This window comes from Nothobranchius furzeri, chromosome 5, assembly GCF_043380555.1.
Source record: "Nothobranchius furzeri strain GRZ-AD chromosome 5, NfurGRZ-RIMD1, whole genome shotgun sequence".
NCBI classification, from domain to species: Eukaryota; Metazoa; Chordata; class Actinopteri; order Cyprinodontiformes; family Nothobranchiidae; genus Nothobranchius; species Nothobranchius furzeri.
In genome coordinates, this window is record NC_091745.1 from 50,703,316 (window position 1) to 50,731,210 (window position 27,895).

The 27,895-nt window shown below is 40.9% G+C and overlaps 1 protein-coding gene and 1 long non-coding RNA gene across 5 annotated transcripts in view; one reads left to right on the forward strand and one right to left on the reverse strand.

Moving 5' to 3' along the window:
• LOC107378855 (antizyme inhibitor 1) overlaps positions 1-27,895 on the reverse strand; it is a 43,380-nt gene that overhangs the window by 14,323 nt on the left and 1,162 nt on the right. For 2 of the 3 annotated variants that reach the window (XM_054740515.2, XM_015949304.3), the window contains exons 2-8: positions 25,108-25,229; positions 14,606-14,797; positions 10,909-11,082; positions 10,471-10,643; positions 7,899-8,033; positions 7,704-7,785; positions 1,016-1,090 (exon numbers count right to left, since the gene is read on the reverse strand). In XM_054740515.2, the coding sequence (XP_054596490.2) occupies positions 1,016-1,090; positions 7,704-7,785; positions 7,899-8,033; positions 10,471-10,643; positions 10,909-11,082; positions 14,606-14,707 (741 nt within the window). In that variant the 5' untranslated portion in view covers positions 14,708-14,797; positions 25,108-25,229. Of the gene's footprint in view, positions 1-1,015; positions 1,091-7,703; positions 7,786-7,898; positions 8,034-10,470; positions 10,644-10,908; positions 11,083-14,605; positions 14,798-25,107; positions 25,230-26,896; positions 27,224-27,895 lie in introns of those variants that run through there. The other variant, XM_015949303.3, reaches the window with a different exon arrangement.
• On the forward strand, positions 15,881-21,240 carry LOC139069840 (uncharacterized). Of its 2 annotated transcripts, XR_011520506.1 has the most exons (4): positions 15,881-16,551; positions 16,793-16,899; positions 18,730-20,815; positions 20,886-21,240. It is a non-coding gene; the product is annotated as an uncharacterized lncRNA (long non-coding RNA). The 2 variants fall into 2 exon arrangements; XR_011520505.1 differs by having other exon boundaries at positions 18,730-21,240.

The following is a 27,895-nucleotide window of genomic DNA, read 5'->3' on the forward strand; positions in this document are numbered from 1 at the left end:
GTCAGTTGATCCCAGCCTTACAGCCACACCCTCAGCTCCACCTCTCTTCCCTTTTGTGGAATTGTCTGGGCTTGACGGAACCTGTGACACGGTCAAAATGGCGGTGGTGGCCACCTCCCATTTATCTTCAAAAACGTGTTATTGGAGTCTATGGAAACCCATTGTCCAATATTTATATGTCGATGGGGCTGACGTAGCTGATGGTGCGCGTGGCGCGCCTAGTGGCTGTGATGCACATTTTACGCATTTGGAGAGGTGGGCTGGATGCTTTGCTTTTACAGGAAGATGAATTTTTTTTCCCCAAAAATGTCGAAGATTTTGCCCCATGAATAACAGTAAAAACTACCGGTGTGTATGTACCCTTATGATAGAGTCCTACGTTGAGAGGTAAATATTAGAAGTGCAGGTAATGCATTCTGGTGCCTATTTATGAAAAATGAATTAAAATTAAATTGTGAGTTTTTACTTCATATTTTAGAAATAAAAATGACGGGGGAACACATTTATGATGTCTTTTTAAACAAAATTTTCTAGCGCAACCTGCCTGCATCACTTAAGTCACTGCTTATTAAGGCCCGTCCAAAATTACCGTGACTCACCCAAAAATGTACAGCTAATGTCAAGATGAAAAATTATGAATTCAGTCGAGCTCTTCCCTCCCTCCCTCTCCTGTTTCTCCTTGAAACCCGACATCGGCTGTCGGGTTTCAAGGAGAAACAGAAGAGGGAGGGGAAGAAGGAGATGAGGCAAACAGAGTGAGTGTGAGAAACCAGACTGGTGTGGAGGTGAGCAAAACGGCTGGAAAAGTGTGGGTGTTGAACAATCTCAATAAGAAAAGTGTGGATGTTGAAACCCCCACGGGTGCGACGCCCATGAGGCTACCAGGTAAGCAATCAAAAACATTAAGATAGTAATTATTTATAACTTCTACACAGAAACACACTTCAAAATAAAAATAAATCCTTTAGTACTCAGCAAGTTCCTAATTAGTATAAAACAAAACAAGCATTCTGACCACTTCCAGCGGAGTCTCAGAGCTGCTGAATCCACCTCCAAGGTCCAAAATGTTCATGTTGAAGCCAATTTCTTCCTGCAGCAGAAAAAAATAAATGCATATAAAATAAAGTACTGAATGTTTGTGCAGCTTAAAATGTTTGAAAAAACACTATCATGCAAAATCTGCTTTTTGGAGTTGTAACAATGTTTTCCATGCATTTTGCCTATCTCGACTGGACTACTGCAATGCCTTGTACGCCAGTCTATGTCAGGGCATGGTCGCAAGGATCCAGCTTGTCCAAAACTCAACTGCAATATCTCTGACACACACTAGATGCCAGGAACACATCACTCCCATGCTGGTGGCTCTATACTGGCTCCCATTTCAGTACAGACCTAAATTTAAGATTCTAACTGTATACAGGCACTTCAAGTCATTGCTCCCTCTTTTCAGCATTACTGCACAGTACATTACATTTATCAATACATTACAGAAAATAATGAACTTGATCACAATATGCTAATTTTTTGAGGACTTGTAGTTTTGGGACGTTGCTATTAAAAAAGCGAGGTGCTAACCGGAAAGGCTTCTGCAGCTCACACGTCGACAATGGATTGTGAAAGAATGGAATAGGCTAGAAACACAGATTCTTCCTGATGTGTCTACTCTTCCTTTTGGCAGTTTGTTCTTTACTTGGTGATAGAGCACTGTGACACTTAAAAAAAACTGTTAAAATTCTCAAAAACGCTGGCAGTCAAGAGGTTTTCTGATCAGAAAATAGCTGGCAATTAATAATGATCCACAACATAGTATTTATGTTTATGTATTTAGCAGATGCTTTTGTCCAAAGCGACTTACAAGTGGTAATCAGCATGTTGCCCTTGAGGCTAACAACAACAATAACAACAACAGCCATATTTGTTCATATCGTGTTTGTAGTTGTGTGCAGCACTTTGGTCTGAAGAAAATGTTATGGAAGGTGCTTTATAAATAAACTTAGCTATCATTTCCTCACGAAAATCATCTCCAAAGTGGTTCTTTGATTCATGCATGCATTTTCCTGTCTCAGCTTTTTCATCCCTTCAGCTCAACTAAACTCAGCTAAGCTATTGTAGGCAGCTGAATGGGGCATGGTTGCATCATCCCTTCCCAGCTCCTCTCTATCCAGGTAGTGTTAAACCCGAATCCCTCTTCCCCTGGACTGTTAACACTAGGGATGCACTGGAAATGTGGCAGCCGAAAAGTTTGGACCAAAAATTACCCAAAGTGCATTTTTGGTGTTCGGCCAAAACACTTAAATCACAGAAACAACACAGTTGGAAAAGGCTGTCAGGTGAACCCTGTTTTTGTTTCATCTTGCAACTTGCTCTTTGCTTCATCAAAACCATACACTTGTGTAGATTTCAAAAGTAAAGATTTCCTCTTTTAATAATGCTGTTTCATTATGATTGCTGGAATTTTCATATCAATTACGTGATGCACTTTTACTTTAAAGGGACTTTACGGACTTTTGAATTTTTATGCTCGTGATTGCCCCCTGAGGCCACAAGCGTAACGGCAGCTTCAATAGTAGGCTCGTGCACGAGGCGCGCATGCTGTACGTGCACACTCCTTAACGAAAATAACAGCTGAGACAGTCCCTTGTGTGTGTGTTGCCTGGAGGACAGAGGACATGAGAACACGCAGCTAATTAATTAAATAATTTGGGGTTGTACGAAATTCATTTCGTTCTCTTCAGCACAGCCGACAAAGGTTTATGATGGGTCAGTCCTCCTGCATGCTCAGATCATTCCCTTCAATTGCTTGAAAAATAGTTCCAAAATGAAAGTTGAACCCACATCTTTTTCATCTGTGAATTCAATTTCGTTCGGCGAGTCTCAAATAAAAATTTGGGCATCTTACTGTAAAAAAATATATCATCAATGTAAAAACGAAACTCTAAATGAACTATGTTCACATCCAGAATCGAATCAAAGGTCTTCTGCATGAGAGTCAGACATCTTACAAGGTGAGCTACACACCAGTAACATGCATAGCATCTGTAACTTTTATATCCTTGATGACACCTGAAACAACATCAAACCAAAGAACGGTTCAGAGCGAAAATGGCTATTTTGTTGCTAATTTGCAGGAAATATCTAAAAGAAAGTTCTACAGAAAGTAGCTAAGGGTCCTCAGAAATGTAGCTAGGTTTGTCACCAGGCGTTAGGAACAGCGACAAAGTGGCACTACCTCACTCTCTGCTGCTAAAGCTATGGATAGCAAATGCTAGGGCCTATGCGTGAGCGTGAACGCGCATGAAGCAGCCTGCTTGACCCGAGCAGCTCTCTTTTTCTGTGATTTTACAGAAAAACAGGCAATCACAGTAAAAATGCCAGGGCTCATTCTACAGGACCAGGGCATTGCAGGAGAATGGATGAAGAAGAAATTTATTATTTCTATACATGTTTTGGCTGTCAAACTTCCATAATGCCCCTTTAAGTTTCACATGTAACGTGTCTGCCCAGCTTAAAAAAAAAATTTGCTTTTTTTTTTTTTTTTTACATTTCTGCTACATCTGTCACTATTATCAATGTTTTTACCATCTTTTCTACACCCACCATGTCCTGAATACAGTGAAAGAAGCTTTGGATCATGTGTGGACACCTTGTTTACTCTCATGAAGCACACAGGAGGGTGTGTAGGAGCTTGCTCAACCAATCTACATGTGTTTTGTGAATTTGGAGAAAGCCTTCGACAGCGCCCCTCAACGGGGATATTCCGGGAGTATGGTGTACCAGGCCCTCTAGTGTTTGGGGGATCTGTTAGGTGGCCTGAGGATCGGGTCTCTGCTTTTCTGCAGATTATGTGGTCCTGTTGGCTTAATAGGAAGTGATCTCATGCTTTCGCTGGAGCGGTTCGCAGCAGAGTGTGAAGCAGCTGGAATGACAATCAGGTCTAAAGCCAAGACCATGGTCTTAAGTTGGAAAAGAGTGGAATGCCTCCAAGTCAGGGATGAGGTCCTGCCCCAAGTGGAGCAGTTTAAGTATCTCGGGGTCTTGTTCATGAGTGAGGGAAAGCTGGAGCGCGAGATCGATAGGCAGATTGGTACTGTGTCTGCAGTGATGCGGGCATTGTACTGGTCTGTCGTGGTGAAAAGAGAACTTGAGCCAGAAGGCAAAGCTCTTGATTTACTGGTCAATCTACGTTCCTACCCTCACCTATGATCACGAGCTTTGGGTAGTGACTGAAAGAACAAGATCATGGATACAAGTGGCTGAAATAAGTTTTCTCCGCAGGGTGCCTGGGCTCTCCCTTAGAGAAGGTAGGCAGAGGGTGAGAAGCTTGGTCATCCAGAAGAGGCTCGGAGTAGATCTGCTGCTCCTCCACATCGAGAGGACCCAGTTGAGGTGGCTCAGGCATCTGATTACAATGCCTCCCTGGTGATGTTTTCCGGACACCTCCAAATGGGAGGAGACCTAAAGGGAGACCCAGGACACTGTAACGTATCAAGTGGTCAAATTTTCACCAACAAATTGACCAGAAAGTAACCTTTCATTTGCTGACATAAACCCACCATTTATCTGGCCTCCAAATCCAGAAAGTTCTGCCCAGTTCTTGTTACCGTACAAGAAGACAAAACGTTCTCACCAAAGGTTTCATGCAGGAGCCAGACTGCTGCAAACTCACTCTAAATAAAAGTCACCCACCTCAAAGTTCCTACGTGACTTTACAACTTATAAATTGAAATAATCCAATGTGTTGAATGAACAAGATGTTAAATCAAATGTTTGGGTGATCTGTGCTTTAAGCAATGATGGCTTTAAATTGAATAATGTTCCTGCAATGATCCATTTCAGACCTCATCTACAACAGATCACTATGTGTTTGATTTAACAAGTTAATATCTACACTCATACACATTATAAGATACTTATTAATGTTAATATTCACTGCACACTGCGTGTTTTAAACATCTATAAAACATTCTCACAAAATCTTTTTTATCTGACCGAAGGAGGATTTCTGATGAATGTTTTTGGTAAATCCCTCAAACACGTCAAATTCTGATTTGCCAAATTTATCAACAATGTAATTTTAATAAAACAGGAATTACTTCCCGATTAATTCGGTTTCCAGCTGACTCCCGATTCGGCCAAATCGAGGAAAAAGTATTTTAGAAACCATCTTCTCTTTGACCTCAAGTCAAAAGGCTCTCTGCCACGCTGCGAGTGATTACAGACATAACAGCTCTTTTAAGAGCTACTCCACACCTCAGACATCTAACCTGCAGGCCCTGGTTGCATCTCGTGGCTGGTGAAGCTGAACTTAAAGGACGCTACTACTTCTTTGAGTCTCGTGGTCTCGACGTCCGGTGACTCACCACTCGGGCCGCCCTTCCTCTAGACCACCGGGAACAACACATACAAAAGGGTATTGTAGCCTGCACACTGGTGTCGGATGCTTTTATAAACAAATCTGTAGTTTAACAAACACACAGCCAAATTCTTTTACAACCCAGAATCCACAAATTCTCTCAGATACTTAAGAAAGCTTTTGCTAAAACATCTAGCTTCCATTGCATCACATCCATAACATTAATCCACTTCATACCTTGTCAAGTATAATCATTAGTTTAGGGAAAAGGAATAAATTCATTTTTATAAACTATATACTTGACTCTGTCTGAATTAATACAAAGTGTATTTATGATCCCTGAATAAGTAAACTAACTACAGGGTGGGCCATTTATATGGATACACCTTAATAAAATGGGAATGGTTGGTGATATTAACGCCCTGTTTGTGGCACATTAGTATATGTGAGGGGGGCAACATTTTCAAGATGGGTGGTGACCATGGTGGCCATTTTGAAGTCGGCCATTTTGATCCAACTTTTGTTTTTTCAATAGGAAGAGGGTCATGTGACATCAAAGTAATTGGGAATTTCACAAGAAAAACAATGCTGTGCTTGGTTTGAATGTAACTTTATTCTTTCATGAGTTATTTACAAGTTTCTGACCACCTATAAAATGTGTTCAATGTGCTGCCCATTGTGTTGGATTGTCAACGCAACTCTATTCTCCCCCTCTCCACACACTGATAGCAACACCGCAGGAAAAATGGCAGCACAGGCTTCCAGTATCCGTAGTTTCAGGTGCTGCACATCTCGTATCTTCACACCATAGACAACTGCCTTCAGATGACCCCAAAGTCTAAGGGGGTCAGATCGATAAACCTTGGGGCCATTCAACTGGCCCACGATGACCTTTCCAGAAAAGTGTTCATCTAGGAATGCTCGGACCTGACACTCATAATGTGGTGGTGCACCATCTTGCTGGAAAGACTCAGAGAATGTGCCAGCTTCAGTGCATAAAGAGGGGAGACACATCATCATGTAGCAATTTTAAATATCCAGTGGCCTTGAGGTTTCCATTGATGAAGAATGGCCCCACTATCTTTGTACCCCATATACCACACCATACCATCACTTGTTTTGCTCCAACAGTCTTGGAGGGATCTATCCAATGTGGGCTAGTGTCAGACCACTAGCGGTGGTTTTGTTTGTTAACTTCACCATTCACATAAAAGTTTCCTTCATCACTGAACAAAATCTTCTGCGTGAAGTGAGGGTCCTGTTTCAATTTTTGTTCTTTGTGCAAATCTAGGTCAACCTCCTAGAGATGCTGCAGTAGATGGAGTTGTAAGGGTGCCATTTGTGAGTAGCTAATATCCGCCGAAGGGATGTTCGACTAATGCCACTCTCCAGTGACACGCGGCGAGTGCTACCCTGTGGGCTCTTGCTGAATTAAGCTAGGACAGCCACTGATGTTTCTTCATTAGTGAGTTTTCATGCGTTCACATTTTAGCAAATCCAACACTGAACCAATTTCACAAAACTTAGCAAGCAGTTTTCTAACTGAAGCATGGGAGATGGGTGGTCTCCTAGGGTATCTTGCACTGAAATCTGCTGCAATGACCCGATTACTGCATTCACCAGATATCAACCCAATTTTGATCCGCTCCTCATGTGTTAACCTCTTCGACATATCAATGGCTGTGAACAAAAAGAAACTTGTAAATAATTCATGAAAAAATAAAGTTACGTTCAAATCAAGCACACCATTGTTTTTCTTGTAGAATTTCCAATAAGTTTGATGTGTCACATGACCCTCTTTCTATTGTAAAAAAGAAAAGTTGGATCCAAGATAGCCGACTTCAAAATGGCCACCATGGTCACCACCCATCTTGCTGGGTGTAGCAGTGGGTCAGGGTGCAGCTGTGGAAGAGAGAGAAAGAGGAGGATCCGCACAACCAGCGACAGGTGTGGAGGAGGATGCAGCCAGAGCTCCATTTATAGGAACCGATTCAGGACTGAGGAGAATCATTAAGACTACAAAATAAATAAATAAAAAATCACCGATTACAGAGGCCATAGGCAGTGTTTTAAAAAAGAAAGATTGACATCGACTCAGGGTGTGTTTGTTGTGTTCAGCCCAGTAGCTGGTACTTGATACGCTGGGGATTTAGGGTTATATTCAAAAATTGGTTGAGTTCACATGGTTATTCAAATCCAAGTGTTTTTTTTCAAGGTAGAGTTAATGGCTGACGGGAATAATTTAAATAGAACAATGACATCTGAATAGTACCAACAGTAATATTTAAGGTGTAAAACATCATTATACAGGCCCTTTAAGATCGATGTGAAACTATAACAAAGTTCTTACAGCCATATCAAAGATGCAGCGGGCATCAGAGATGGTGCGGACATACACCTGGTCATCTTTACAGGAGTTGGAAATGTGAGACCTGTGGAAATAAATATTGTTAAATATTAATATGTTGCACACAGAGAACATAATCTAGTTATGGTGGTCCAAATGCAAAACCCAGTGTCCTCTAAGCTGTTCTACACGTCTTACCTGACACCCACAACCTGCACACCCAGTTCTTTTGCTCTCTCCAGCAGATGTCTGCAGTCCTTGAGGGAACATCCGAATGTCATACCCAACTCGTCGTCAGGGCAGGAGGCCTCTGTTGACACCTGTAGCAGCAGCCTGAGATAAAGTATGAGAGACAAAGCACTGCTGTTGCTGTTTTGATGGGAACAAAAACAATCCGTGTTCAGGGATTACAAAACCAGCAGTAAAACCACTTTTCAACCTGAATTTCAATTCCCCTTCCATCAGAAAAGGTGTGAAAGGTGATGGCCATGGCGCAATAGAGGGAGTTGTCAGGAAACTCATTAGCGGAAATACGCAGCGCTCTGGGACATGTTTAGTGTGTGAGATACAAATGTAACTCCTCCGGTTTAATATGCAAAAAAATGTTGTTCTATCTTATATAGTTTCAGTTCTACAAGCATTTGAACACAGATATGCAAATGAGAGCGCCGGCGCTCCCGCCAGTCTTAAAGGGTTAAAGCAGACTCCAGCTGCAGTCCACTGTTTATGAGTCTCCTCCAACTTTTTGAAAGGGCTTTGTTTCACAATCCTATCCAGGGTGTGGTTATTCCCATTGCTTGTACACGTTTTTCTACCACATCTTGTCCTTCTCTTTACCTCTCTCAGGGCTTCCTCTAGGAACTGTGGTGGTGGGCTTTCGGGGGGTGGGCGCGCTTCCCTGCTGCTCTCTCCCTCATCATGCTCACTTATGCATGCTGCTCCTTGCCCTGCCTCTCCACTTCAGCCTGTGTACTTGTCTAACATATTAGCGACATGTGAGATTCATTTCAATCACCAATATGAACGTTGGGAATATTACATGCATCACCAGGGGTTAATTTGAGCCAATTCTTATTGGAACAAGATCCAGGAACTGTCTTTTTTCGAAAGGACCATTCCGGCAACTCACTTGACCAACTTGTGCTACATGCAGGGTTCGAATTACAGGTGAACTAAAGGGAGCCCAGCTCTCCTGAAAGGATGACATGCTCCCCTGGAAGCCTTCAACTTACACACCCAGGGGGAGCCTGAAAACAATCCTGGTTCTACTTATATTACATTATATATGTGGACTCTCTGGGGATTATTTTGAGCTGAGAGGCACAGAGCTCTGATTGTTGATGAGCTCCAGCTGCGTCCTAAGCACACGACCACAGTAACATTATCAAAGTGTCGCCACCTCAAAAAACATATAACAAGCGATCGTTTATGTCAGCTCGTATACTTTTATGCTTTCTGTCTTTATATGTGCTTGATGCGTTTTGCTGCTGCGGAACGGAGCACATCACTTGTTTTGTCCTCCGGTGACTTCCCCTCACTGGTGCAGCCGGCGCGCACTCCGCTATTTTTGTGGTCGGTAGATCTTTTTGAACTGCAGTTCAAAGGTAATTCATGAAGGGAAAATATATGAAGCCAGGTAGCAGTTTTTCTTAAGGATTTAGAGGAGATGCAGGAAGATAACAGTGACAGGACAGAAAAATAGTGTTTGAAAAGGAAAAATTTGAGATTTATCCCACTACACGTTTTTAACTTTCTAAGGCAATAATTTATAAGCATGTAAAATTTATATATTTGATACAATTGAGATCTCCTTCAAATCTCAATCCCTCACAGGACCATAAGGCATATTTCGCCTCTCAGAGGCTGCAGGCGCACCAGTGAGTTTGCGGCCCCTGCGCAGGGAGAGGGCTGAAGCAGGGGAACAGTAAAGATGCAAAAACTACCTTTGTTAAAAGAATTGTGTGTTAACTTAGAAAATGTGGGCGCAATTTTTAATTACTTGTCAAAAACTCCAGCGACGTGGAACGTGGCACGGTAAGACTACCCGTTACCCATTGCTATCTTGAGCTGTCATCGTGTTTGCTACGGCTTCACTAAAACCGAAAATGTATTTCTCGCAAAGGCATGAGTGATGACATGCCCACAGCTCTCCACTGCTTCTCTGTCACTCAACAGAGAGAGGAAGAAAAATCACCTGTCACTTGTTACAGACGCTCCCCTTTCCGGCCACCAGATGGCCTCAGTAGCACCGTCTTCACCCGGCTCCTTCCTCTAGTTGCCCAGCTGTGGGTGATTCTAATCACGCCACAGCTGGTAAAAGGAAGTTACACGGGCTGAGATCGGGAAGAAGGCTACAGGGAAGTGTTGGCATGGAAGTGTTTTCACTCCTCACTTCTCGCGTGCTCAATTAATTGATTAGCTTGTTTGTAAACTCGATCTTTGACAATGCTTGTGGATTTGTAAGTCTCTGCTAACAGGACTGCTCCATTTGGGCTTTTGGATTTTTTGTGAACTATTTTTCATTGGTGTTGCCAGCCCCTTCTGGGCTGGCTTTTTCAGTTTAACCCTTTTGTAAATACGCGGAGTCAAACCGGAGTTCTTTATTAAAATCCTTGTTTATAGCGACACACAACTTTTTTATTACTTTCAGCCACACGCTATTTCATTACTCCCTCTACATCACTCTTAGCGAGCTGGAGGACGTAATACACTCGATATACTGCAATACAGCAACACTTTTGACGTGAGGGAACCCAAATTAAGCACTTACTTGGCACAAGGATGGCAGCGGGAAATCTTGCGTAGCTCTGCTTCGTTATCACACACCAAGAGGTCAATGCCTTTTTTTGCAGCATATTTTATTTGGGAAACCTGTTTACAAACACCACTGTAGATGATATCTTCAGAGGGAATCCCATGGCTCTGCACCAGCTCAAGCTCAAACTGAAATACAGAAATAATATTTTCAGTTCAAGTCATATCGTCTGAAAAAGCAGAGAAACATTCCATCCTTCATCTACAAACTGACCCGCCCTCTCTGTTCAACAGCATGTGAGCCAAAACCTTTTAGCGTCAAACATAATTAATGTTCTACTGATGAGACAGAAAAAACCACAATACTTATAAAACATGCAAATTTGTGCTCTGCTTCATATAGAGCCTTTCCACTAACTAAATGGCCATGGTGCTCACACTAGTGAGAGAATACCTTGTTGGTGCAAGTGAAGCCAGAGCCAAGGGCGGCAAGAACTTCAATCACAGGCGGACTGCTGTTGCATCTGACAGAATAGTAGGGTCGAACTTGGGCCATGAACGTTTGCCAGTGAACATGCTGCCTCATTAAGACTCCCAGGTCAGCAACAAAGAATGCATTCTTCTCAGCCTGGGGTTCCATAGAAAGAAATATAAAACAAAAACAAAGACTTCACTAACACCACTTATAAACATAACAGTGATTCTCCATGTCAGTAGGGATGGGCGACATGGAAATAAAAATTAATCACAATATTTATTTATTGCAAACTCAAGATCACAATTTTTTTCCATTTCAACAATTCAAACATTTTGGAAGTTCTCTACCAGTAAAATACATTATTTTAAAAGCATGCCCCTTCACAGAAAACAGAATAAAAAATTTTTAGAATCCTAAAATAAAAATCCTAAACTTTTAACTATCTACCTATCTTTTATAGTTAGAAGCTAGAGATGTGTCTAAAATGACCCACAGACACTTGACAGCATTTCACGCTGTATAACATACAAAAAAATCAATCGTTAACTTTATTTTTTTTCTAAGTGTTTTTGTCCCCAGAAGAGGCTACAATGATGTTCTGCTGAGCTGTGTTAGCCTCATGGAGGGGGCCATCAGCTAGCACACTGCTGCTAACCACTTAAACATTCTCCCTCTCCTGATAATAACATTTTACTTTCTTTGACATAGAATGTGCTACTACTAGTTTACTCGTTTAATTATAGATTCACAAAGATAAATACAATAAAATGTATCTCTCACCAAACAGAATATTTACCAAGAAATCACGATGTAACCATAGAAACACTACTTGGTGTGTGTGTGTGTGTGTGTTTGTGTGTCTGCTCGGTCTTCTCCATCCCCAGTGAGTCATGGTGGATGGCTGTTTATACTGAGCCAGGATCCTCTGGAGGTTTCTTCCTGTTAAAAGGGAGTTTTCCTCTCCACTCTCGCTGCATGCTTGCTTAGTATGAGGATTGCTGTAAAGACTCTGACACTAGTCAGTGACTCGATGCAACCTGCTGGGTTCCTTATATAGGAAACAATTTACTCATTGGCTTAATGAACTTAAAGAGCAAATTGCTGATAAATTTTTTTTCTAATTCATTGTATTGTATTGCGCTTTACAGACGTTACTGGAGAAACTGGCAAGTACCAATCAGAGACTGTATGAGTTGGAGGCTATTGTCAGACAGATCCATGAGAAAGTTTCACCCCTGGAACCTTAGGACCCGAGTCCTGTGACTCCACCCAGAACAGCGGCGGCAACATCAATGACGTCACAACTCTTCTGCGTTGTGAATTCGCCTGTCAGAAACTTTTGAGGGACGTCTGAGGGACAACCAATCGGCCGGGCCCGACTCTCTCCCGAGGAAAGACAAGGCCGCATGAGGTCAGGTCTGTGTATTTACTGTGGTCAGCCAGGTCACCATGTTGCTAAGTCCCTATGTTGCTACAATGCAACCTCGCTTTTGAGCGTTCACCAGACTCTTTTTCCTCTGATTCAGCAAAGATATCCTTCATCGTCGGACTCCTTAGGGGAAAGGCTTTAAGATGGACAGAGTCCTGGAGCCGCGACCCAACATTTTTAAAAGGTACCCTCTCTTCTTTTCCAGTGGAATTTAAGTTAACTTTTGGTTGAGCTGCGACTATTTTAATAGTCGACTAGTCACCGACTATTGAAACGATTAGTCGACTAATCTGATAATTATTAAATTTTTCTTAAATTTAGCATGAGATTGCTTTAATTATATGAAAAATCATAATAAACACAAAAAAGATGGGTACTTCAATGGAAAATGCATATTTTATTGAACTTTGCTGCTGATAGGCCAATTCATACCAAAAGTAAACAAAAATGCCCTGTCTAACACCAATTGGGCACAGTGCTCAGTCAGTATAGACATAAATGCATAAATAAAGAAACCTCTATACATTCTTTAAAGGAAAGGCACATGTGTTTTAGAAGAAAAAAATAATTTAAAATCAAGTAAACATTTTCTTCCTGTAAACCAGGGGCAGGCACATTAGCAGCAATAAAACAGTAAACAAAAATATTAAGTGCATTTTGTGAGATACATTCAGTAGTCAGTCTGTTGCAAAATAACTTTATAACTCTCAACATTATGAAATCTAACGGTTTTAAAATAAGTTTTCAACGTTGTCTGAATTTAATTTGTAAACAATGGACTGTGCGATACTACCTGGACACAAACCTGCCATGGTGGACTGGACACTGGACAGTTCAAGTGTAAAATCAACATGAAGCTCAGGCTATGTTGTTCAGTTTATTCATATTAAGGAAAGTCAGCATGTCCACATGGTCTCGTGTGAGGCTTGCCTCTTCTGGGAGCAGATATTTCCTGCTGCTGCGAAGATTCGCTCTGCAGGGGTGGATGTTGCAGGAATGCACAGAAGAGATCTTGCTAGGTTTGACAGTGTGGGAAAACGCCCCTCATTTTCTCTAGACCAGCTGAGAGGGTCTTCTTATGTCCCGATTGGTGGCTCTGTGAAGAACATCTGAACTTCCCTCCTCACCATTTGGATTTTTTCATCCTCCTGAGTTTCCTCCTCTTCTTCACTCAGACTGTCAGTGTCAGACTGAAGCAGATTATCCAGCTCTGACTTTCCCACTAGGATATTACCCTTCTTCTGCTGTAGCTCCTCGGGGTCATCATGTAGCTCAGTCTTGGCCTTTGCATCTTTGATAGCACAAATTTCAACTGTACTTTGCACCCTTGTGCCATCTTCAAGTGAGATAAACTTCAGCTTTCTGAATCTTGGGTCGATGGCAGCTGCAAGAACAAGTGGGTTGTCTCTCTCTGCAGACACTGTGTTACGATTCTCCCATCTCTCACTTATTCATTTTCCTGTAATGGCTTGAAAGGCTTTACCTGAGCTTGTCTCAAACTGGGTTTGTGGTTTTGCAGAAAGGGGTCCATGGTGGCTCTCTTCTTCAGACTGCATGCATTTACTTTAAAATACTTTTGTCAGGCACAGTCGGGCATAACATTAAATCTCTCTTTTTTAAAAGCGAAAACACATTCAAAAAAATATACAATGTACATCCAAAAGAAAATGTATTGGCTTTCGTGTTATTTAAATCTTACCGAGGTGAGTCAGGCTCCGTTTCATTTAACTGTCCAACGGGCTTTCTTTTTAGCTGTTCATGCATCGCCAAGGTGCTGCCATGATACGCAAGGACAGCTTTGCAAATAATGCAAGTAATCTTTTAATTTGCCGAATCCAGGCTAGAATGCTCCCAAACTTTTGATGTTTTTGTACGCGTAGCCGCTGTATTGGACACCGCCATTTCTGTTAGTTGGCACTCAGCAGAGAAACTATTGCGCATGTGCGACTCTCGGCAGAGATTGTAATGAAGTGAGATGCCTCACTCGGTCGGAAAAAACACGTCTGGCGACAACGTCTACAATGAATTCCATTGTTGACTATTTGTCGACGAATGGCTGCAGCCCTAGTGCCCAACGACGTGTCCAGAAACCATGGAACAGACGGGTGATAGAATGCAAATAGACGGTTCTAAGATTGTCATCACATTATAATCCTTAACGAGTGTATATTGTTAGATCACACAGCCCTACATGTCATCTTCCAATATGCAGAAATACACTTTAGGCATTGTAACTGTCCTTACCAGAGTTTGCTCAGTGATGTGATTGCCAATCACATCACAAATAGCTGTGTCCCCATCCAGCAGGCCAACAGAATACTGTGGTTCATCAGAGATTCCTTTCATCCTCTCAACTGTTATCTTCAGCTCTGTCAGGCATGAGAATGAAACCAGTCCAAAGCTATCCTGCTTGCTTCCTCTTGAGCGCCTAGAGACCTAGATCAATGCAACAAAACTTTACATGAAAAGCAACACAAGATCGGCCTTTAAACAGCATCCAATCAGAGCAGAAAGCAGATTCCATATAATTGGGATGCTGGTACATCAGGATTATTCTTCTAAAAAGCCACTACGAAAACAAAGATTCTGGGTCACATGGGTCATTTACGTTTACCGATAGTTACTCCTAAAGTTCATCATTAATCCCCTCACTTGTGACCCGTTAATGTTTGTTTTGGTGGTATGGACTAAGGTACAATTCTGGCAGAGTATGTGTCACAACTTTTGATCAGGTCAGATTGATGTGGTCAGGACTGTAATTCTGTATCAAACGTTAAGACAGAGGAACCACATTTCTATGTGCTACAGCAGGGATTCCCAAAGTGTGGTGCGCGCACCCCTGGGGGTGCGCGAGCTGCCGCCAGGGGGTGCGCGAGGTGAAAAGTGTAATGGCTGCGGAGCTCAGAGAAGTCTGTCATATGTCACCATTAGCATAGCCAGAAACTCATTTGTGGGTGGGCCTAAGAAAAAGTAAGTGGGCCCAATAAATGCAATTGAAAACAAGTATATTTTGCTTATGTGCATGTGTGTGTCCTCCGCATGTGCCCTAGCTTCATAATAATGCGCCGAGCTTCAGCACTCTGGCCTGCGCACGCCGATATGTTTCGTATTTGATCATTTTTAATGATGTTGGAGGAATCTGAAGGTGGCGAGTCATTCTGGCAGATTGTAATTAACACCCTGTCTCGTGCAGGTGTTCTGACATTGTAAACCTCACACACAGAACATTGTGGATGTAACTAAATAAATCAAGAAATGATTCCCATTCAGGCTATTAACAGCGCGCTGAAGATCTGAAGTTTAGAGTGCGTCTGTCAGAGTTCAGACGCGTTCCAGCGGAACCACGCTTCACGGGTGCACAAGTGAGCACATCAGTGCTGGGCAGAAGTAATTTTACAACATTGGTTTAAATAGCGCCAATAACGAGAGCGGCTCACGGAGCTGTGCCGTGCGCGCGCGCACACACACACACACACACAGATTCAATAAGCGCGCATGCTGCGCAAACTCCGGCGCGCCGTCAGACTGAAGGCAGAAATGAGCGCTGCCTCCTCTGTGATAAAAACTTTTAAGAGGTTTTATTATGGGATTAGATTTGTGCCAATAGGATCAAGAAAAACACTTTGGAGAGCAAACAAATTTTAAGACATTGAGAGAAAAAACATTGGTTTCAAAAGAAAAACTTACGATCTGAATCAGATTCTTAAAATGATCAAGAAAATCACTTTGACGGTCAAACAAAAATTAAGAAATTGACAGAACAAAAATATTGACTAAAGGAAAAAAACATGTTTCAAAAATAAAACTTACTATCTGAATCAACTTCTTAAAATGAGTAACAAAGTATGTTTCCTTTTTCTGTTTGCCTCTATGTGTTTTTGTTATCAATTTCCTTAGTTTTGTTCTTGCTGCTCAGAGCTTTGCTCTCACTACCAGATTTGCACTTACACTGTCTGGCTTTCTCCTTTGCAATCCCTGAGTTTTTGGTTGCAATTCTGACACAACCCTTTTGGGTGGGCGGGACTTCTGAGAAGTCCTCTCCCATAGGACAGTGGTTTCTCTTGAGTGACAGTTCAGTGACCTGGAAGTGATGTAGCCTCCAAGACATTTTTTTCCCACCTGGTCAACAACATGAATTTTAAGCTCCAAACAGGTTATTTCTGCTGTCTGTGGTGAACTGAGGATCTAAAGTGAGTATTGATAATATATTTTATCTTTTCTTAGTTCATCTGTAAGTTAAGCCACTTTTTAAGTTGGTTTTAACCAGACGCTAGCTCACTAGCTAGCTGCTAAGCAAGCCATTGTGCTAGCCTCAGGACAATGGTCTATTGTTCCAGAGAGACGTATTAAAAACTCATCTTAACATATTCATTACTGGTTTCATGGAATTAATGATTGCAGTTTATGTTAATAAGTTTGCTAATTATTCAGGAACCTGTGGAACATCAGAGACTTTGCAGCTACTGGTGCTAACCTGTGTACAGCTAACTCGCTACAGAGGAAGCAGCAGAAAGCTGAGCTAACAGGCTGTTTTGCAGGTAAATACTCTTTTAGTGGAACTGCAGGATTTTTATGGTATAACTCAGACAGAATCTACACGAGCTATTGTGGGAAGACTGTTAAACTACATTTACATACAGATACATGTATTTTTTATTCCATGTTACTTGGACGGGCTAAACAAGTTCATAGTTCTGCCTGCTCCTTTTTCAGTGAAACGAATGGATTTTATGATGTAACTCTGACTGAATAATTATCTAAGTGAGTGTGTTTGATAATAAATTTCTTTCCAGTATACAGATCTGACATTTGTTTGTCAGAACAAGACAAATCAGATTCAATGTGCTTTCTGTCACGTGCTCTGTATTCTCCATCAAAAGAATGTTATCCAGGACAGATAATCAATAATGAGTTAAATACATGCTTTTAATTAATTTTTACATAAAATCTATATTTTTGTCTAAAAGCTGTTTTTTAATTTATTCTTTCTTTTTAGATTGAAAACTACTGCATTGCATTACAATGGAAGTGCTACACAGCCACATGCATCAACTGCAGCTGGTGAGCTAAAGCCGGGCGTACACTGTGCGACTTTTTCACTCGCAGCGTTCAGCTTCAGCTCAGACTGTACGACTTCCTCACAGGGCAGGTCTCACGAGTCGTGTGCTCACACTGTACGACCCAGTTCTCGCACGCGACCTGACTGCTCACACTGTACGTCTGGTAGCAACACGTCGGCCCTAAAAATGTGCTAAAAATAGCAGTTTTTACTCAACACGTCAGACTTTTTTGTCTTGCCTGTTGTCCTTCGGGAGTGCTGCAGGAGGACACACGGGGATTTATGGGGGTTGGATGAGGAAAACGAAATAAAGTAAATCTGTGTTTTGTGATCAGTTTAATTTGACACGAACACGACAAACACGCTTTCTTGACAATCTTTGTGAGTAAAAAAAACGTGTAGAAACAAAAACGAACAGCGTGTGTAATTAGGGAAATAGCGAGCGACCGGCCGGCGTTGATGCAGGATTGCGCGCGCATGCGCCGTGAGCGGTTCTGATACTTTTTGGATCGTAGCTGCTCGCAGCTGCTCGCAGCGCCGCTTCAACAGTGCGATACCCTCACGAGGGACGAGCGAAATATTAAACACACCAGAAGTCCCTGCGACCTCACGACTGCTGATCGGCGGCTGGTCACGTGGTGTTAATCGCCTCTCGTAACCCCCTGTACACTACACGACCGCTCGGCGCAAAACTCGCCCCGATGTCGTGGCTTCTCGCACGACTGGAAAATCGGCTCAAAAAAGTGAAAAAGTCGCACAGTGTACGCCCGGCTTAAGACACACCATAGTGTACACAAAGTACACTGCAGACAAGGGATGTAAGAAAATATCAATATGACAATATATCGCGATATATTTTCCCAGTAATATTGTATCGATATTCTCGAACTCTGTCTCTAAAATATCGATATGGCAATATATCGTGATATTTTTTCCTGAGATATTACATCCATTTTCAAAAGCAGTGTATCTAATTTTTGGAAGAATTTACATGCAAACATTTGTGTATTTTCTTTGTTTTTGGTGCACTTTAAATGTCGCCCGCTAGTTGGCAGCAGTGTGCATTGGGTTTTGTTTCCACCACTGAAATTTAAATCTCGCTATTATGGTTCAGATAACTCATGTTATATATGTTAAGTATCAGTTTGGACTGTTTATTGAATATTCCAACAATAAATTCAGTCAAAAATACACATCCCTACTGCAGACCAATCCCACCTCATGTAGTTCATATGCTGTATAATAAACCCACAGTGTTGGTTATGGATAAATATCTGTACTAATGGTAATCTTTTTCCATTGTTTCCAGTTGACAAGCATATGGACCTATTGTTCGAGTCCGTGGTGGTGGATGCTCTATCATATCAGGAGTCTGTGGTGGTGGATGCTCTATCATATCAGGAGTCTGTGGTGGTGGATGCTGTATCATATCAGGAGTCGGTGGTGGTGGATGCTCTATCATATCAGGAGTCTGACTAAGTACCTGTGCCTGAACCTCTCTGTGTCTAGTTCAAAAGACCTGAAAGATCTGCTGTAAGCAGGCACAGGTTAAGATTTTAAAAGAACCTGTAAGGTAGGGCTGCTCGATTATGGCAAAAATAATAATCACGATTATGGTGACTGAAATTGAGATCACGATTATTTAGGACGATTTTTCAATTTATGTTGATTTTATTTGTTTTTATTCAGTCATAAAATTGCTCAGGGCACAATCAGGACAAAAAATAAATAAGAAACAAGATGATCACTAAAATAACTCCTGATTCCCAGTATAAAAAGACCAATATACTTATAGCTCATAGTTTATGACCCAAGGGCTATAGACCTTGGTTTAACTCATTTAAGTCTAACCAGTACAGACCCAAATACCAATATCTTGCAAATACTGACAGCAAGAATTATACAGTGGCATTTATAACAAATAAATGCAAATAAATTGATGTTCACAAAATGTTGCATAACATTTATTGAGTCGTGTCAAGGTGCTGTAGAAGAGTGCACTAGCACCGTGTCCTCAGAGAGATTAGTTATTAATTACCAGCGTGAGGAACTTATTTCTACCTTATTTATAAACTATTTATTTACAAGTCCATCAGTTAATGTAATAATTGTCCCGACCACAGCTGCACCCCCCAACCCGGTCTCACAGCAATCAGGGGTAAGCTGCACGTGTGTTTAGCACGCCGCACGCGCACATTTAGCCGTTTTTAGCTGCTCAGGAGTCCGCAGGTGCGGTGTGTGTCACTCACTCTGGTTAATCCAACAGGGAGCCGGCTCTGAGAGCTGTCTTTAGCGACTGACACATCACTACATCATTCCCTTTCCTAATGTCCTGGAGAACGGTCCGGAGAGCAGGCGGAGTGTTTAGCTAACCTGCAGGAAATGTCAACGCAGTTATCCAGAAAGTAGCTAAGGGTTACCAGAGATGTTTCTGAGGTGTTCGCTAGGTACTTTTAAGATTCATAAGTCAAGCAGGGGGTCTGAAAAGCTGCTAGAAATAGCGTCAAAGTCGCCAAGTTGGCAACACTGTGGAGGAGCGCTTCATTTGCAACTCAGGGCAGCGCAAGCGGGAGGAGCAAATAATCGGCTTGTTTTGTTTTTTATAATCGTTCAAAACTCAGATCGTAATCGTGATTAAAATTCGATTAATTGAGCAGCCCTACTGTAAGGTGAGCAACAAAACACAATATAAATCTTTATTATTATTGTACACTGTACAGTTAGAATAAACTTGCATTCTCAGAAGCCACGTATGATTACATCACCTACAGGTTGCCTGATGCTGAACTTCGGGCAGCTGCGTGCTCCGTGGAACAACCGCCTGTGGGAGGAGTCGTTGTGTTGCTATTAGGAGTTTGGGTCGGAGTCCTGGGTTTGTGTTCCCTTTAATCTCTTCCTTAGCCTTGCTAGTCACCATTGCAGAGCACCATGGAGAGGCTTACCTGAAAACTCTTCTCATGGGGCAGGCACATCCTCACACACCTGTAACCCCATCCTTGAATAAAAGCTGGTAGCTGGTCACTCATCAGAATGTTTAACCCATATCTAGCCCATGACTCTGCCGTTTTTCAAACTTACATTCTCATGTTCTATGCAGATCTATGGGAATTCTTTCCTTGAAGCTCCTGATCACACAACCATACTGGCAGTCGGCTTATCCACTACCTTCTGCTCACCCGCTTGCAACTAATGCTGTCATTCTCCCAGACTTCTGGTTGTTTCTCCACCATTCTGCTGTCTCCCGTCTGCGCTACAACTTCAGACCGTAAGTACCTAAACTTTTCCTTTTGTAAGTCATTCTTTAGTCATTACTAACACTCAATTTTACCTCAGGGCCTTCTGATCTTTAAACACTAAAACCTGTGGCTCCATCTCTGTGGCGTTTCTCAGTCTCTGTAAGCTACCTGCACAGTCAAAGAAAAACCTGACCTGTTGCCTCTTACTAACCTCTGCTCTTCCTCGCAGAAGCTTCTGGTTCCTGATCTCCAGCTGTTACCTCTTCAGTCATTCATCAAACATTGTAATAAACTGTTTTTAGCTCATTTGTCTCCTGAGTTTCTCTGCATGAAGGTCAGGTTGTTGCAAAAAATCATGACATCAGCAATTACTTTGCACCACTCTGTTAAACAGCTGATATTAATTTCAAGTGTATCTTTAAAAATACATTGAATGTCAAAGTGAATGAAAGGCATCCATTCAGCTTTCGGTGTCTAATGCAGGATTTTATGGACAGGCACCAAAACAGGAAATTTATAAATTGAGATTTATTTACTAAATCAGGTAAACCATAATAAAATACTAATGTTTAAAGTCCAGAGGAGGGAGGAAGGCTTTATAGCAAGGGTATTCAATTCTAGTCCTGGATGGCTGGTATCCAGCACGTTTTAGTTGTTTCCCTGCTCCAACACACTTGAATCAGTGGTTGAATTACCTGTGCAGCAGCTCTGCAGAAGCTCGTTAATTATCTGCTGACTGAAATCAGGTGTGTTGAAACAGAGTTCAAACTAAAACGTGCTGGATACCGGCCCTCCAGGCCCAGACGTAAATACCCCTGCTTTATAAGCACAGAGAACTCCCATCGGGATCCTGGAGACGGCACAAGGAGATGACGACATGAGTGTGCCCTCCCAGATCACACCAACACCACCTGACCACATGGAGGCATGTGTCTGTAAGAAAGAAAAACTGGTGATGTAAGAGATTAAACAAAAACTACGAACAAAATCAATTTTACAGTTGTTTAACCTGCTGAGCATTGCCTCCCCAAAGAGCAGCACAAAGGTGCAACTGGCTCAGAACCAGGGTGCTCTGTAATGCAGGTGGTCACCTCCTCCTGCTGACACCCGAGGATTACCTACAACAAAGGGAAAACTGATATCAATAAGGAAATAATTAAATCAGAGCTAAAAGTTTAATTTTAGTGTGACGTTTGAGATTGTGGGAAATAAATGTGGACATTATGATTTTCTATTGTGGGGTCAGTACCTTGGGCGTTTCTCCGTAGCAACATTTTGTCTGGCTGACAGTGAAGTAGAAAAGTCACCAGTTGAGGCAGAGTTAGACTATATTACTCCAGCTAAGCTAAATGTAGCTAAACTAGACACTAGTCACCAGACTATGGCTACTATAGATTTACTAGAGAGTTACATCATATAATCCATTCGTTTCACTGAAAAAGGAGCAGGCAGAACTATGAACTTGTTTAGCCCGTCCAAGTAACATGGAATAAAAAATACATGTATCTGTATGTAAATGTAGTTTAACAGTCTTCCCACAATAGCTCATGTAGATTCTGTCTGAGTTATACCATAAAAGTCCTGCAGTTCCACTAAAAGAGTATTTACCTGCAAAACAGCCTGTTAGCTCAGCTTTCTGCTGCTTCCTCTGTAGCGAGTTAGCTGTACACAGGTTAGCACCAGTAGCTGCAAAGTCTCTGATGTTCCACAGGTTCCTGAATAATTAGCAAACTTATTAACATAAACTGCAATAATTTATTCCATGAAACCAGTAATGAATATGTTAAGATGAGTTTTTAATACGTCTCTCTGGAACAATAGACCATTGTCCTGAGGCTAGCACAATGGCTTGCTTAGCAGCTAGCTAGTGAGCTAGCGTCTGGTTAAAACCAACTTAAAAAGTGGCTTAACTTACAGATGAACTAAGAAAAGATAAAATATATCATCAATACTCACTTTAGATCCTCAGTTCACCACAGACAGCAGAAATAACCTGTTTGGAGCTCAAAATTCATGTTGTTGACCAGGTGGGAAAAAAATGTCTTGGAGGCTACATCACTTCCAGGTCACTGAACTGTCACTCAAGAGAAACCGCTGTCCTATGGGAGAGGACTTCTCAGAAGTCCCGCCCACCCGAAACGGTTGTGTCAGAATTGCAACCAAAAACTCAGGGATTGCAAAGGAGAAAGCCAGACAGTGTAAGTGCAAATCTGGTAGTGAGAGCAAAGCTCTGAGCAGCAAGAACAAAACTAAGGAAATTGATAACAAAAACACATAGAGGCAAACGGAAAAAGGAAACATACTTTGTTACTCATTTTAAGAAGTTGATTCAGATAGTAAGTTTTATTTTTGAAACATGTTTTTTTCCTTTAGTCAATATTTTTGTTCTGTCAATTTCTTAATTTTTGTTTGACCGTCAAAGTGTTTTTCTTGATCATTTTAAGAATCTGATTCAGATCGTAAGATTTTCTTTTGAAACCAATGTTTTTTCTCTCAATGTCTTAAAATTTGTTTGCTCTCCAAAGTGTTTTTCTTGATCCTATTGGCACAAATCTAATCCCATATTTTATAACAACATTTTTCATTCAAGGTCAAATTAAGATATTAGCTTCTATTTTGGGATGACGTATTGAAGTCGGGTCCGCTCCAGCCAGTGACTCCGAACCTGACCACAACTCATGTTACTGCAGCATTTGTTATTCCAGTCCGCGTGGCAGCGGATCGCAGATTCAGCCACACCATAAAACAGCAATAAGTCTGTCTGAAGCTAAATATCTTTTCCATCTTTTCCCCTATAGACATTTGATTACGCACAAGTAGGTGATCAGCTCAGGTTTACGCAGAGCAGAAGGAAGGAGAGCGCTCTGGCCACAGGTTAAACGTTCCTACTTTAAGAAAACCGTTAAATTGCATTGTTTATGTGCTACCTGGGCACTCTAAATATTTATTTAAAATTAAATCAAAGGAAATTGGAATGGTATCAAATGCTTTTTAATTACTATTTAAAAAATGAAAGTGATGGGGAAAAAGGTCAATCATACTTTTTTAACCCTGTCTGTTTAGCTTGACGCCTGATATATATATATATATATATATATATATATATATATATATATATATATATATAGATATATATATCTATATATATATATCCATGCCCTGATGTGGGGGCTGGGGGGTGCTTCGACATGGTCGGGACATAGAAGGGGTGCGCGGCTAAATAAGTTTGGGAACCACTGTGCTACAGCAAAACAAAACAATTTAAAAGCATGAATTTTTTTTAAAGAAAAATGTCTACTTTAAATTTCTACCAAGGGTTGATTTCAGAGGCCGACCAATATGTTTTTTTAAGGCAGATACAGATTTTTAAAGAATTTTGTTGCAGATGGTTGATATCTAAAACCGATAATTAAGGCTAATATATATATATATATATATATATATATATATATATATATATATATATATATATATATATATATATATATATATATATATATATATATATATACACACACACACGTTTTAGCAGCCCATTGATTGTGCAAGACATCTGAACACTCACTGTGTGCAATCTAAATTTAATAAGCCAATAAATCTCCTAATATTTATTGAACTTCAAATATGAAACAAACTCAAAACAATAGCAATGTGCAAACAACAGAATAGATAACAATAGGAAATAAAATTTCTTAAGGTTTTAAAATAAAGAGAGTCATACAGTACCCAGAATATAGTTGCAAAATAGTAGCTGGTCGAGGTTGAATCTTCAAGTGAAAAATAAATAAATCAAAGTAAAGCACACTAACACACTGTAGTAAAAATAAAATCTAAACTATACATAAAAATTAGTGCAAACATTAAGCACCAAACTTAAAGGGATATTCCACTCAGAAGTAAAACTGTGTCTGTTGTTAGTTTTCCCTGAGTTGGATAAGTGAGAAAAGGGATTTTCTAGCTAACAAGCTCAGTCATTCTCCTGATCTGGAAGCAGTACGTTTTACTTTAGCTTAGCATAAAACAATGCCAGTAGAAGGAAGGTTCTAGCACAGACAGACACATTTTTACATAGGGGTGAAATATTCCTTTAGGTGTAAACAATGAAACAGGAGCCTAGTATCCCCCCCCCCCCCTTTTATTTTTAATCGCCTTTAAAAAACCATTTCGGCTGATATAGAAAAAATGTATTATATTGGTCGGCCTCTAGTTGATTATTCTTACACAGTTCAGGAATTGTTTTTAAGTTGAACCCGTTCATTGACAACACAAAAATAAAGGCCCAATTAATAAAATATAAAAAACTAAGTATTTCACTGTTTTCATTAGAAAACCCTTTACAGACATTAACACAATTCAATTAACATAGTGAACTAACGCTGTGGGCATCATCAGCCTCACAGTCAGTGAAGAATAGACATGTCAATTATTACACCTTCTGCTGTCTCACGCACCTGGACGAGTCCTGGGATGAACTCGTCCCCTATCAGCTGGGGTCCCAAGGTGGCTCGGCGTTGAAGTCAAACGGCTCTCGGTAAAGAGCTGCTCCTAAATCCTCTGGGTAGTTGTTGCACACCTGCAAAAAGGTAACACAGAGGAAACTGTCACTGAAGAAAATAAAGAGCGTAACAAACTCACATACTTGCATAACACAGATATAATAAATTAAATCCCATCACTTGTGGACGCCCCACTTGTAGGTTGGATTACGAACTATTTAACAAGTAGACCACAGCATGTCCGACTGATGAGCTGCCGCTCAGATAACATCCTGAGCAGCACGGGGGTGCCGCAGGGGACAGTTCTATCACCCTTCCTCTTCACCCTTTACACGTCTGACTTCAGGTACAAGTCTCAGTCTTGCCATCTGCAGAAATTCTCTGATGACTCTGCCATTGTGGGCTGTATCAGGGATGGTCAGGAGGTGGAGTACAGGAGTGTGGTGGACAGCTTTGTTGAGTGGTGTGAGCTAAACCACCTACAACTTAACATCACAAAGACTAAGGAACTGATTATGGACTTTAGGAAGCAGGCCCCACCTCCTACTCCTGTCACCATAAGAGGGGCTGACGTTGAGATCGTTGAGGACTACCGGTACCTGGGTGTACACTTGGACTGTAAACTGGAATGGACTAAGAACACCAATGCTATCTTCAAAAAAGGGCAGAGTCGGCTTTTTCTTCTGAGGCGGCTCAGGTCCTTCAATGTTGGGAGGAAATTGCTGACAATGTTCTATCACTCGGTGTTGGAGAGCGTTGTGTTCTTTGCAGCTGTGTGCTGGGGCAGTGGGGTGAAGATAGCTGATGCCAACCGGCTGAACAAGCTGATTAGAAGGGCTGAGTCTGTCCTGGGTGTTAGACTGGAGAACCTGGAGGAGGTGTCTGAGAGGAGAATGCTAAAAAAGCTTCTCTCTATCATGGACAACCCCTCCCACCCCATGCACGCCCACATGATGGACCATCGAAGCACACGCAGCAAAAGACTCATTGCCCCGAAATGCAGAACTGACCGCCACAAGAAATCCTTTGTACCGGTGGCAATAGGATTGTTTAACTCTTCCTCACCCTGTAGGTGATTCTCCTAATACTGTTACCTAGGTTACTCTGTGCCCTCACCGACTGTGCAATATTACCAGAGTTCTGATTGTAAATATGTTTTTATCCCCCCATCATATCATATGCTGCTACAAACCCCTTTTCTATTACACAATACTTTAATCACTTTTGTGAATCGCCTGCACCGACGGCTTAATTACTTATTCACAAGGATGCAGTCATGTATTTAATTATTGAGATATGCGATTGTTTGTTTTGCACTATCCTACATGGTACTACTGTAGATCATTTTTTTAATGTATATATTGTATATCATATTTCTACTTCACCCGTTCCTTTGTCTCTCCGACTGCTTTGAGCATGTACATGACACAAGAATTTCCCTCGGGATAAATAAAGTTGTTCTTATCTTATCAATATTAAAAACTACTCGAGGGCTAAATTCAGAAGTGTTATATTGTCTTTTGAACGTAAAAAAACAGCAAACAACAATGAAATAACGTTTGTTGACATGATTAAGCAGCATCTTTATTATTGTTAGTAAATAGATTTTTATTTAGTGAAGTCACGGTAGCTACTTGTGTCGTAATATCCTGTAGCAGGTAAATAAGGCGACAAAAACGCCAGTTCAGCCGGTTAATGAAGCTAATATTATGCTAAGGCTAACAAGGGTGCTAACGATACTTACCTCGACCGAAGGCCGAAAACGGCAAACAGAACACTTTTTCTCTTTAGACGGAATTTTTAAAACTTGGTGGGGTTGCAGAGAGGGAAAACTGTATATCATAAATTGGTTAAGGTTACTACCTTTCTAGGTATTGATAATTAAAGCTAAAAGCAGAGGTCATTAACCACAACAAAGGGAATACGGACGGAAAACTCGGACATGCGCGTTGGTTACGAACAACAAAAGAAATATATATCCGGGTTAGTTTCAAAATAAAAGCATCAGTCACAAACCTGACGGGGTTACGTTAGGTTTTAATGGCTACGAAGAAAGTAAGTATGCAAAATGTAATAATTTTTTTCAAAATATATTATTGAGCATTAAACATTCAAAACAGATTTCTAGTTGTGTTAAAATGGTGTACAGAGCTCTTTCGGAAATCATATCAGATTAGAAACAAGAGTCTCTGACTTAAATTCTGTCTTAAAAATCAGACACTTTAGTATTTTTTTCTGTTGTTCTCTTAATTTCAGGTAAGTGCTTGTAAATATTTAATATTTTATTTGCTATAGGCAGTCCTTTTGAAAATAGATTTAACCATTTTGGAGAAACATTTATTCTGACCAGACAGACGGTACAATCAGGAGAAAAATAGGTTCAGTTGTCTTAGATAATAATAATAATAATAATAATAATAATGCACGTTTGGCACTTTTCTAAGTGAGAACAATCATTCTCATTAATATTCACATGCTGAATCCAAAAAGACTGGAAAAAAGATATTCACATCACATGATAATTTACAAAGAATTATGTGGTCATGAGTACTAGAAACAGGTTAGGGAATGCTTTTAATAAGTTCAGTCTATTTTTTTAAATTCTGCAATGAAATTGCTATGAAATTTTTGAGATAGGAATTGTTTTAAGACACTTTGTAATGGACTCCAATGTGACTAGTTTATTTGTTCGGTCAGACCTAAGCTATTTTTCTCAAATCTGAGGCCAAATAACAGATTAAGC